Source organism: Prenolepis imparis, unplaced genomic scaffold, assembly GCF_030444845.1.
Source record: "Prenolepis imparis isolate NDT839.2.m4 unplaced genomic scaffold, iyPreImpa1.0 SCAF_8, whole genome shotgun sequence".
Taxonomy (NCBI): domain Eukaryota; kingdom Metazoa; phylum Arthropoda; class Insecta; order Hymenoptera; family Formicidae; genus Prenolepis; species Prenolepis imparis.
The window spans coordinates 5,454,738-5,468,506 of record NW_028141166.1 but is presented as its reverse complement, the minus strand read 5'-3'; the positions used below and the strand labels follow the sequence as shown (position 1 = coordinate 5,468,506).

At 34.2% G+C, this 13,769-nt stretch overlaps 2 protein-coding genes across 7 annotated transcripts in view; one reads left to right on the top strand and one right to left on the bottom strand.

The window, feature by feature from the left end:
* The window catches only part of By (focal adhesion protein tensin), a 176,066-nt gene extending 171,363 nt beyond the window's left edge, over positions 1 to 4,703 (bottom strand). For 3 of the 6 annotated variants that reach the window (XM_083044189.1, XM_083044192.1, XM_083044190.1), the window contains exon 1: positions 3,027 to 4,702. In XM_083044189.1, coding sequence (XP_082900315.1) covers positions 3,027 to 3,119 — 93 coding nt within the window. In that variant the 5' untranslated portion in view covers positions 3,120 to 4,702. Of the gene's footprint in view, positions 1 to 3,026 lie in introns of all 6 variants that reach the window. The other 3 variants (XM_083044191.1, XM_083044197.1, XM_083044205.1) reach the window with 3 other exon arrangements.
* LOC145939701 (uncharacterized) overlaps positions 1 to 13,769 on the top strand; it is a 251,871-nt gene that overhangs the window by 173,531 nt on the left and 64,571 nt on the right. The gene's annotated exons all lie outside the window — the stretch shown is intronic.

Below are 13,769 nucleotides of genomic sequence, written 5' to 3'. Positions count from 1 at the left end.
AGAACTCTTTAAAATTACGTGTCTCTATATAAATATGTCTTTCTCAAACAAAATAAATTATTCAAAATAATTTTAATATTGCTAATAATTAGAATTTTTGAAAAAGATGCAAGGATATGCTCAATATTATATGAGAATTCTTTTAGAATAAACTCTTCAAAATTATCTCACATATGTTTTCCTCGGATAAAATTGAAGCGAGATGTCGGGTTTAATGAAAAATTCTGTATTCTTTGGAATTTTATTTTTTCTTATTAATTCCAGCAAATTTATAATTGCAAAGCGAATCGTCGAATCTCCCACCTATCTGTTATTTCGCGATGAGGGACCCCGATATACTCGATTACCACAGTACAGTTTATTTTTGCGGCTTATGTGCGCGCATTTCATTGTAACGGTATGCAAATACGGAAGCGAGCGATGTGAATTTTGATTACGTAATGATTCGCGCGCTGAAATTAATTTATTTTCCGATATGTTACTTCGCATTTCATACGCCACTTATATCCGCGAAGAAATATCCAACTCAATCGAATTATATTAATAATTAGCGAAAATCGTCGAGTGACATTTTTTTTCAACGCGATTGTGATGACATTGTACTTTAATGATGTGTATGTATATACGTGTGTACACGTCTGCTGGGACAGCTTGTCCGACACATATGGTATGCGAAGACCAGAGCTGAAACACGAGCACTTTGCACGAATGTGTCGTGCCACCGAAATAGCATTTTTTTTGCTTCCTGGATTGTAATTTTACCTCATTATTCGCAAAAAATGTTGTCTCGGTATTTCATGAGATAGCTACAATAAGATATATGTATAAGCATACAAAATTCCTAATTATAATTTTTAAGATTAAATTTCTTCAGATTAATAATTAATATTATTATTTAATTAATTAATTAATATTATTATTAATTGCTTTATTCTTTATTATAATTATATTTTAAGTTTCAATTAGCAAAATTAGCAAAAATTAGCAAAATTACGCCATATTTTATAGAGAAAGATACCAATTTAATATATATAAATCTGAATTCTCGTTACATCAGGGTATCTCGTTGTATCATACAAAATTCCTAATTATAATTTTTAAGATTAAATTTCTTCAGATTAATAATTAATATTATTATTTAATTAATTAATTAATATTATTATTAATTGCTTTATTCTTTATTATAATTATATTTTAAGTTTCAATTCAAAAATTAGCAAAATTACGCCATATTTTGTAGAGAAAGATACCAATTTAATATATAAAAATCTGAATTCTCGTTATATCAGGGTATATATTACATCCGAATAATATTTGTTTTTCTTGAATCAGTTGTAATTGCTACGCTTGTTCGGAATCCTCAAAACATGTTTTCGTTACGTATCCGGAAAAGTTACGCGCTCTCGCTCGATTACAAAGCAATATAACAATGACATCGTACAAAAGTTGCTTCGACAAGTTGCTCGTGCAACTAGTATCACGAGCTCCGGAGCTTGTTGTAATTTTAACAAGTGGCTAAGATCGCGTCTGTTATTACCGGCTTAATTGCCGGGTCGTGCCCAAGATATCGTCAAATCGATACCCGCAGGGCGTCCGTCCCCGAAAGGGGCCCCGGAACCCGGGGAAAAGGCCGTCCGTCGCGGAGAATTTAATAAGTCAGCTAGCCAGCGGGGAGGAGAAAATGTTGACCACCGCGGTGTGTCCCTCCGTCATCTGGAGATTTTGTATCTCTCGATCTTACGGCATCTCGGGATGAAAGAAACTGCCTAATAACCGTCGCCTCAAGCGGAAACCCTCCTACATTCTCTTACATTATACATAGAGGACCGTTTCTTTCTTTTTTTTTTTTTTTTTTTTTGAGGTTGTCGTACTACTTATTAGCGGCAATGATCTATTTTTTTCTATTATCTTTATTGAATATGATATGAGAAGAGCAGTCGGTGATAATGAGAAAGGAAACTGAATAATAATGAAATGATTAGCGGCGATTAGGGAATAAATATTGGAATTTATCACGAGACTATCAGGTCCCGAAAATTGAACAAGTTGACCTTAGATTGTTGCTTTAAAGTGTTGAATAAAATTTGATTTCCATAATTCATATTGCGTTCTAATAAATTCTAATTAATAATCGCGTGTTTATTTGCACCGACAAATACTGGATTTAAATCTAAGAGTAAATTTGTATTTACAATTTACAACACAGTTGTTATAAATTGTGATCTTCAAATTAAACGAAATATATTTCGATTTTAATTATCATAATTCATTTATATCATTATAAAGTTTTCTCTCGATTGTAATTAATCGAGAAATCATACATATTCGAATACCAGGCTTCGTTTCATAAGCGAATTGAGAGAGCTAAATTTCTACATGAGAGGAACATTTGACGTTTCGTTCGTACATCGTAATTATAACGCATCAATAAAGTACTATGGGAATCAGAACACTTTCTCGTTTAATTCAAGAGTTCTTGTTAAAAAAAATGATAGCCACAAGACCATGTGCCACAATATTGAATAAATCAAGTAGAGCAGTATTATACAGTTTTTGCTCTTATTATGAATTGCAATGACCTCCCTAAGCGTCTATTTTTAAACAATGCATGTGGGAATCTAGATTCATATATGCAATAAAAATTTGCAACATATGTTTCTTATTAAACTCCATATGCGATTAATTCATCTTCTAATTTCCCGTTGATTTTATCACTTTCACGAGATTATATAAAATATATGAGGTATAAAAAAATTAATTCTCTATAACAGAATATAATCAAAGATGTATGTTTTTATCTTTAAATATGTACTTTTTTATCTTGTGGATTTATATATTTTTATTCTGCTTTATCCCCTCTGGAAATTTGAATGAACTCTGTTAAAGAAGCTAGCGTGTAAAGAATTATGCTCCGAAAAATCCTGCTCGAAAGAAACGAACTTGAATATATATCGAATTTTCGCTCGGTTCGTCCCGAGATTCGCCGCGGGAAAATCGCGCGGAAAACTTTTCGAGAGGAATCTTACCTTGACGAGCAGGTGGATCGGTTGACTGACGCTGAGTGGTTTGCCCCTCCTGGCCTTTCCGCCTCCACCACCCAAACACTTTATCCACGGCATTCCTGAAACGTTTCCTCGTCTCTGCTTGTGTTATTTGCAATTCTCGCCTGTCTTCCTCCTCCGCTTTCGCGATTCTTCTTCCGCCTTTTTCACCGCTCTGCCTAAGATTTCCAGAACTTCTCACTCGTCTTCTCGAAACTTGTTCGTGTCCGGTGCATCGCGCGACGTACAATGGGATTTCCCTTGCTTCGAGGAGATTTTTTGCAGATTTTTCGATATAGATCTGTCAGGCAGTTACTCGTAAAATGAAAAGTCGAGAAATCGAAAATTACGTCTTCAGAAAATTGAAGACTCGACGATAATTCTAAATGATTTTTGATGTTCTTGAATATTTGATGCAATTTTTTCAACAAATTTTTCTCCCGGACGAGTCCCACGGAGAATATCTTCACCGATGCGATTTATATTTTCTCGAGGGAAAATAAATTCCTACGTTATATTTAAGAAATATTGTTCTTTTTTTCAAGTCGTTCGCGAACAGGATTTCCGATTCTGATTTTCACACTTTTACGGGAGTTTCCGCGAAAGGCAGAACTTTCGACAGAATAAAAATGCTTCCGGGATACCCGTGCGAAGAATCGGTTTCGTCTCAGGTGTAAGTGGAAGTTTTATCTGCGCGGTAACTCTAAGCGCTCAATCTCTTCAGAGAGATTTCATAATAGCCATATTCACACCTTCGCGGAAGTACTTTTTTAGGGTCTGTCAGCGGTAAACCTTTTTCGAGAATATCCGCGGAATATCCTACAACGAGGATACCGGAGTATCCTCTGCGGAGATGTCTCGAATAACCTTCCTCCCTTTGGGAATTCCTCCTTCCTCTTCTTTCGTTCTACTTTCAAGCTTTGCTCGAGAACGCTCGTACTCGATTCCGTAGAACAGTCATAATTCTCGATGTATAAATGTGGTCCCGATTAAATTTAATAAATGCAATTAGCGATGCAATAAATACGGTTGCCACACAGTTTCGTTTGACGGAAATATGCAATTTTGTTATTATTTATTCATTATTCGATTTCGTATAATTAAAAGATCCTTTTCATGTTTAGCTGTTATATAATACTGTAATTCTGTATTTAATTATTTTCTGCGAGAATCTTCATTAATGCAGTTCCGTATTTATCCTTGTATCTTTAATAGAAAATGTTAATTTTTGTTTCAATAATATTATTCATCAATGGAGTAGCAAATAGAATCACATTCGTGTAAAGTTTCAGTTTTTTCGTTTGATATATCAATTTTTCAATTTTTTTGTTTTTTTCAATCTTGCGTCGAAAATCAGCACAGATCGATCATTTTTCCCTTCCTGACAGAATTAAATCCGACGAAACATTTTATCGGACGTGTACTTCGATCTCGTAACTTCCTTCGATTTTGCCACACATTTCCGCGATCCACACCATTCCTGTCGCCCGAGTAACGCGAGTCCGCAACGGGAGGGAAGAAACGGGAAGAAAATGTCACATGTATTGCGCGGGAACGAGTTTTCCTCCTGGCTTTTCCCTCACGTGGCACCGCATCGGCGTGAAACGAGCGACGTCCGCTCTCGCGCGCGGCTCTCGCAAGACTGGCGGCTGTCCAGTTCGCTATCGGCGATTTTATACGCGCGCCTTGTCAGAGTACGCCTGGACTGGGTCGCGGTCCGCGTTATCGCGGAGGATGCTGAAGACGACCGCGAGTTCGATCGATATTCAATTCCGCGATGCGGTATGCATTATATATCGAGGAAAAATGCGCAGACGGTAAATAAAAAAAAACTGATTTCATGAATTCACCGAAAAAATTGCATTCTCATCTTAAATATATGCCACTTGTCTTTATAATATCTTCCACTAAAATAGGCGCCAAGAGGATCCTCTTAATCTAAGAGGAAAATTCTCTAAAGAGATATTCTTAACATGCAAGAATATATACTTAATTTTTTTATTAGTGTATTATTGAAATTATTAATCGTGATAACAAGAAACAGTCTTATAAATGGACATTTGTTATTTATTACATGTATATTTAAATGTTACACATATAATTGAATATTTTTTATGTATTTGATATTTAAATACACATTTTTGCTTATTATATAATTATTTTTAATATTAATTGGTAAACTTATAAATTTAATATAATTTAAATAATTTTATTTTATTAATTTATTATATTTATTTATTGCGACGCTGAAGATGCAAAAAAAAATTAAGAATATATTCTTAATTTAAGAGGATATTTCAAAATATAGATAGCAAAAATATAGATAGAAATATTCTTATTCATTAAGAATATCTATTAAGAGTATTTATTAAATATGCATTTCAAGAAAACAATTTTTTCGGTGTTACGTTGCAAAGTCGAAAAAATTGTCGATCGCTCTTTATATTATGTAAAATTATCAAACTTATCGAACCTCGTTAAGTAACAACAGTCTCTCGTGAGATAATATTATAAAAAAACGTATTTTGCTCCGATTTTCTTTTAAGCAGTTTATGAAATATTCATGAAATATTCATTATTATCGTCTATCGTCGTTTATTATGGATATATCGGAAGCTTATTACATTATCGTATTGCGTTACATCCCACGATAGCACACAGTGTCATTTCTCATCTCGTAACACGGCGACACGTCAAAGTTTAATCGATGCGTCCTGAGAAATTTAGATCGTAATCTTCCATTCTCATCGATCATGCTAAGTTATAAGACAGGGTCTCTAGTTTTCTTGCCGTCCACGGTTTTGTCCCAGAAGATCGCTTCAATTTTTCATTCGCGACTCGAAAATTTACGATTACAAATCTATTGTGAAAAATTCAGTTCGCCATCATCGCGTTCTTATCTTCTCGACTTCTAATCACCATATTAAAATTGCACCAGCACCTTCGAATCCATAATTAATGCGTCACCGCGCTTTGATCAATAATACATGCTATCCTAGGATTACGAAGATATAAGTAGTCATCTTCCGAGTGAAGGAACAGAGTCAGACAGTTTGTCAAACGAAAGGCAGATCTCGTTAGAACGAAGGATGAAACTCGGTTGCAAAAATATCGGAGAACTCTCTTTATCCCTTCCTCTCCTCGTTCACGTATAGCGAGATTATTAATGCGCCACGTCCCGCTCGTAATACGTTATACGAAAGTCGTGTGTATCGCGTGCCGGTCACCATTATTTACGTTCTCGACCCCGTGTTACGATACACACAGGGGCCTCACGATCTCCCATCGAGATCCACCCCGAGGGTCGCAGCGGCTCGACAGATCGCGGATCTAATACGTGTGTTTTCCGATAAACTCGTTACCGATTCTCATCAGTAATTCTCTTCTTTTCTATTTCGTACGGCCGAATTAATCCATCAGCGACCTCCACATCGGCGCGTGCACTACCGGAAGACAGAGAAGAGCGTTTATCTTATTTTTTTTTTACGCGCGGGCGGTCCCAATCGACCGGTTAGCTCCGCAGTCTGCCGACGACTGACAGAAAAGGCCAGCCGGCACCACGAAGAGAGCGGCCCTACCGACGAGCGGCCCGAAGGGACCGACAATCCGTGTCGAATAGCAGCCTCGGCTTGACTCAGCTCGCCAGCATCTGCGATCGGGCTTAGAGCCTTCGGGATGGCCGCGGTTTCGAGGATCGATTCGGTTCCGGTCGCGTTTATGGCGCAACTTCCGTATAGATTAGGAAGTTAGCCCTTTGTGCTGTCTGACGCTGGTATATATTATATGTATATGTATATAGCTGATGCACCTATGCACTTCCGGCCCATTTTGCGAATTAAGCGCGCGGTGAACAGAGGTTTGTCGGATAGTTGAGGGAACTATCATTATTGCTTGTGATCAGGCTTTGTGCTCAAGAACCTAAAGAATCTCGGTATCTCCCTTGTCAGAAAATATTATTCTCGTTGCTCAAGAGAATCTCGCGATTTAAAAAGGATTATGACGTGCACATACTCTGTACAGTCTTATTTATTCTTGTCCATATCGCAAAAATGTTAATAACGGAACATGTCTGTCGCATTTTGTTCATATCGCCTCCTTCCCAGTGATAAAAATGATATGAATCGATAATAAAATTGGATGTCCCAAGAGACGCTCGAGAGAGACGCGGTATTTCGTATAATGTAAACTGTGTTACAAAAGGGTATCAACGAGAAACACGTTTACATCTCGTTCTCGGTGCAACGACGAACGGTGTACTTTATGATAGGCGGTTGTAAAGTCAGTGCTGTACTAACCTTTTATCTTTACGCTTTTGTCGTACGGCATAAAGACGATAAAATAAAATAGCGAGCAAGGAATGAGTATGGAACTTGAAAAACGCAATTTTGTTTTTAAAGCAAGTTCATTTGTGAAGCCAAAGTAAAATTAACGATAATTTTGATGTGATAAGATAATAAATATATCAAAAGACACGTTTTAAAAAAGATAGATTTGTGTAAGTCTTTATAACATCTTTACTTTCTTAAAAATAAATAGGTAAAAATGTCAGTTTGTGAATATGTTAAATTGTTTAAAATAAAATTAATAATCCATCAAGGGATCATTTATTTATTTAGTTTGAGGAAAAATTGTTTATATTAAAATATGTTGCATATATAATTTTATATTTGATGCTAGAGAAAGAAAGGTATGATATGTAACATAAAATGGATAGTTTAGGTAATTAGATTGAAAGTTGACTTGTGAAATTTTCAACAGAATGTACACATACGAAACTTTCTATTATATTAGCCTGGCTAAATGGCACTGAAATTAATCGGCTCTAAGAGCACCTTTCCGATTTCCGACTAAACGAGTTATGGATCGGCCGCGGAATTTTAGTTAATCCATTTACATCGTACGATATATATTTTCGAGGACCGATGATAAAGTGCCGTTCCACTATTGTGCATTTAATGCATTAACGAATGCATCGAAATGCAATCCAACTTTACAATTTCGGCTATAACTGCTGCACAAATAATACTTGTCTCGCGTTAAAGAATCGCTAAACTTTTATCTATAGAATAGCTATGATTCAAACACACCTCATCTCGTCTCGTCGGATCGAAAGGAAAACGGGCTTCCAAGTTTTCTCGTCTTTCTTTGCGACGTCGGAATCCCTAATTAAGTTTGCACAGCACTGTCGTCACGTAAGGCGGAAAAGTACGTAACTTTCTTGAGTTCAGAAGGGAGGTAATGCGAGCGGAATACTTAATACTTATAGCGCGTAAGTATATACTTATATAAGTATACAGAGAGGTTCATTTAATATCGTCGCTTTCTCGTACATATTCGTGTAACTCGAAGATTAAAAGTTTCTTATTTAAATACGAGACTTTTTTTGAATCGCAAATAAATTACTTGGGATCCTTCCATAGTCCTTCCTCTTTTTCAGTTGCACCAGAAGATTAGCATTGCATAATAGCTCGCCATGCAGCTATCTCTCTATAATGATTAATGCACCATGAATTACATCAAATTCCGTGTTATACATGAAACTGCAATATCGTGTAAATCGATGCATGACGGTGCACCGATCGGAAGTTGCGTGTTCTGGTTGCTCATCTTTCTTGCCGCCGAACAACACAAAGTCGCGCTTCGCTATTAATGTGAGACACAACACAGCTTGACGTAACGCGAGCGCACACCACCCTCTCTCTCGAGCAAAATGCAATATCGAAGTGCACCAGAGTGCACCTACGCATATGGTCGGGTAATGCCAGTGGCGTATGCAAAGAAAGAAGTTGCGATCCAATTTGACGCAGAGGAAGGGATGTAGAGAGTCAGCCAATTTCAGGACCACTTTGTTCTATTTTCGTTAATCTTTCGTCGACGTAGTCCAGATCGCTTATAACTCATACCTTGAAAGTCTTTAATAAAACTCTCGTGCGAGAATCATATATAAATATTTTATGTATGCATTATACAGAAATATCAATTTTTAATTTAAAAATATTTTTCTTTTAATTATCATGGACGAGTAATATTTTTTAAGAAAAAACATTTTGAAAAGTACAATATAAATATAAGTATATATAAAATTAAATATTAAAAATATTAAATATTAAATATTAAATATTAAATTATATATTATTTAATTTTTTTGCATGGCTTCACATGACCAAGCAGACATATGACTAAACTTTGTGGTATTTCGCATATTCGACATATTTGCTCTTTCTGCTCTAAAGTCGGAATTATGCTGAACATTGGAATATCTTTTCTCCATGATTATTTTAATAATAATTTTCAAGAGGACTATATATATATAAAAATTAAACAGTTAAGATTATATAAAAAAATATATGAAATATATAGAAAAATATGTTCAACAAAATTCTTCTTAACAAACAATAACAACATCTTTGAGTTTCTGGATCGATTAAATCCTTTACGCGTAAAAAAGACGCTCAGTGTCTGAGGAAGGAATTTCGTTCGGCAACTTGAGAACTGTCTTAGCGAATTAGTAAGCTAAAAAACGTTTCGGTTCCGCGAATAGCTCCATTAATCTCTTGATATTATTAGCCCTGAGAAAGATCCCCGTCTGATTCACGTGCCACTCCTTCAACGTTCTTTACAAGCGGCCGCAGAAGCCGTCATTACGCCACTGATCGACGCACAAGCGTGTACGCGTGTATAGGGCTTGAGAACGGGCTGAGCTTGATGTTAAAGTGTATCGCTCTCTTGGAACACCATCGAGGCCACACACTAGGATCAAGCGTGATAATACAGCGTCTGTAATACGGTAACATGGTACCACGAGTGCCTACTCGATTCGGAATAAAAATAATACGAAAAATTTTATTTTGCCGTGACTCGACAATTTATTCAATTTAATTTTCCGATAATTGAACCTGATAAAATTTCACTCTTATAACTTTTTATATAAAAAATCTAAATAAAAAAATAATTATAATATGTATTTTATTATATATTTGATATACACACAACTTTGCGCACAGCTGAATATTTTTATTCATTCATTATCTCATCATAGTGCAAATGCGAGAAAACAAATATGTTAAAAATGTTTGGAAAACAGAGACAAATGTAGAACTGAATACATAAAATTGAAAAATTTCAACTGACGGCGACTCATCGATCGATATATGACAGACAAATGAAAAATAACGAGTGAAAAATAATCCAAACTTGTCGCTTGCGCGTAAAATTTATGTAAAAAGTAAACTTTGCATATTTTTTTTAACTATTAAAAATATTCAACGGCGTTTTATTTTTTTTTTTTACTGCGTTTGTGATATAATCCGTCTTGTGCAACGCAAAACTAGTGAATTGTCCATCGGAAAACGGCCGAATGAGACGCGTAACTATCTATACGACTTTTGTGCCTTTTTTTATCGTATCGCACTATTCGCAATAGCGACCTGCATCTGCGATAACGACAGAGATAGATGGGATACAAGAACGGCAATAAAATTTGCGACTCGGGCGATTGACAAGTTATTGTTAAAATTTTTTACTTTTATTTTGTATTCTTTTGTATTGCTTTATTGTTTGAGGCAATACTGTCACACATTATAAAAAATATTACAAATATAAAAATATTTATCTAGCAATGTTTGATTTTAAGATTTTTAATGTGGTGTCGAAAGTCTTTGATAATATTTATAAATCAGGTATCGCGAAAAAAACGCGAACAATCCACAACGTGGTGAAAATCGTCAATGCAGTCTATGTTTTGAGTACTTAGCTTCCCTTTCGGGATAAACCTTCCAGGTACTGAGCTCTCCCACCAACGACAAGGTGTACCCATTGGGAAAGAAAGTTTTATCAGGGAAAAGCCCCAACGATGCAACATAAGTAATGCTGCAAAAAACGAGAATATTTATATTGCATCCCCTATCACTGTAATATCAATTCGTTTCGTTATAAAATCAATTTATCAAATAAATTATTCTATCTTATTTATCAAATAAGATATACAAATATTACATTGTAAAATAATATGATATAAATGTCAAATGTATCTTTTGCTCAATGCATCGCAAATTAATTAATAATAAGTGGTTAATACATGCGTGTGATGACTCTTTTTTATTAATATGTGATTTATATATATAAATAAATATAAATCACACATAATAATATATATAATTATAAATCTTTATAAAGAGACACGAGGATGACTGGTAAAAAACGTATTTTCTCTGTACCGTGTCATCATTATCCAGCGACGTCTCCTTGACTGCGTTATATTTGATCTTGATCTGCTAGGAAGTATCAAGTCCAATATCGTTACGTTCGTTCCTTATATCTTTATTGAGAAATAAAATCCACACTTTGTTGCCTGTCTGGATCATAAGCTGAGCGCAGCACTTTTCCAAACGCGATTCAACCCTTAGACTCTCCTGTATAAATTTAAAGCAATATCTTTAAATATATAACGTTTTATATATTTAAAATTAATAATATTAATAGAAGTTAATTTTTTATATTTCTTCGCATATTCAGCGATTAATATTTTTTTCATAGTCTTTATTCTCATTGTTTATTAAATTAATTATATATAGCTTTTAACGAGAGCCTTCTATGTCCAACTCATCATGTGCAAACTACCATATTTCCATGTAAGTTGTAAATTTTATTAGTAAATTGGAGAGATACGAGTCTCTCACAAGAGTCCCACGAATAATAATCAATAAAATTATTATGTTTCGTCAAAAAATCATTACTCTCTCTTTCTTTCTTTTTTTCTCTCGGAATCGTCGAGATTTACGTTACATCCGACGCGATCAGAGAGAATTATAGTCATAATGGAGGTAAAATTTGCATAATCCGTGAAGAGCGTTTACAATGTGCTTGATAATCGCTCATCATCCCTCTCGTGACGGATGTTGTGCAGTGATTGCCTGTTGTGTAGCTCACATCGAATGGTATATAATACCGGCTAATTGGACTTAACCTGGTTCATTATTCTAATACTATCGTCTATACAACGCAGCAGTAAGGGCACGCGTCAATTTTACATAAATCGTGACAGCATTAACAAATGCGCTTTACCCGAATATTAACGATGGCAATTAAGCCTCTCAGTTGAGATATTACTCGGAGAAATTATCTGATTAATTATTCTAGTCTCCGATTTATTTAGTCGAATATATATTCTTGAAAAAATATATTCATAATAAATTCTAAAATATATATATCTAAAATAATATGTTATTAATATTAATAATATAATATGCAAATCGATTTTATGCATGTTAATTTAAAATTTTGATTGAAAAAGAAAATATATTATTAATGATAAAAACAATTATTTAATATTAAGAATTAATTCAGTATTTTGATTTTATTGAAAAATTAAACATTTTTGTAGTCTTTTCCCATTTTTCAATTATTAAATAAATAAATATTATTAAGTTAACCACCTTTCCCTATATTTGACACTTTTCTTTGAATAAATAAAAGTGCTGTTCGAAAACTTGCTCCTACGCGTCTCTTCTTTGTCGCCGCACTCGTTCTTCAACATTGTATTCTTACCTTGGCTCGTAACGAGATCACCCATTCACGGTCTTTCAATTCATTCAAGCCGGAATGTTGGGCCGTCTTTTAATCTATTTTCGACAGACGCGACGTGTGCCCAGCCACACACCTGGCTCTCCTGCTTCCGACATCTGTGCGCACTCTCGCTGTTTCGCGAGCCCTCTTTTCACGAATCGATCTATTTTTCAAGTCGTAACCACCCGGTATTTTCACCATTTGTTTCGTATATTTTTGTTTTCTTTTTTTCTCTACAAAACTTAACTTTACTTATAACTTTTTATGAAATTTTGAAAAGTTTCCGACGCTCAAATAATTCCTTTTTTAATTTGTTTTATCCATTTATCTCAATATGAAAATAAAGTTAAATGTGAAAATATGAAAATAAAAATAAGCAAACTTTAAAATAAAATATGTAGTGAATTATGAATATTTGAAAAGTTCCTGACGCCCAAATAATTTTTTTTTTTTTAATTTACAGACTATTTTATGAAAATAAAATAAAATAAAATAAAAATAAATAAATTTTCGTTTCTTTTACTTTGAGAGTATTTTACGAAATATAGATACGAAACATTTTGTTGAAAGCAAGGATAAAAAATAAGCGAAAGCAACAATCCCAATCTTGTCTGCATCTATAACATACACGAGTATTTTTCGTTCGTGTATACTATTGTGTAAGAATATGTAATGAAACAAACGAAAAAAGAAAATGTGCGTTATATGAATAAAATACAAACGAACATATTTCATTCAGAGTGCATGCATTTTCGTGTAGTATAGTGATGTTACATAAAGGACAAATATTTGAGCGTTTCATGTAGAGAGGATTCTTTCACCGAGGTTTTCATTTCTCTTTCCTATCTCTCTTCCAGTTTTATGTGCAACAATATCATACTCAGGAATGCTCCATTTCTTTTCTATAGTTCTACATTATTTAAATTATAAGTAAATATTTTATAAATCTTGCACACACTGTAATAATGCATTTTGTAATAAACTTAAAAAATCAATATTTTAAATAAAATTGTAAATTATACAAAATTTGTAATTAAATAATGTTTCGTGAAATAAACAATATATTTTATGAGAGAAATTCCAATTCTAGACTCCATTGCAATTAACCAGACTAGTTTCAAAGAGCTATGATATAGACAGAAACAGTATCAGTTTTCTAATTAA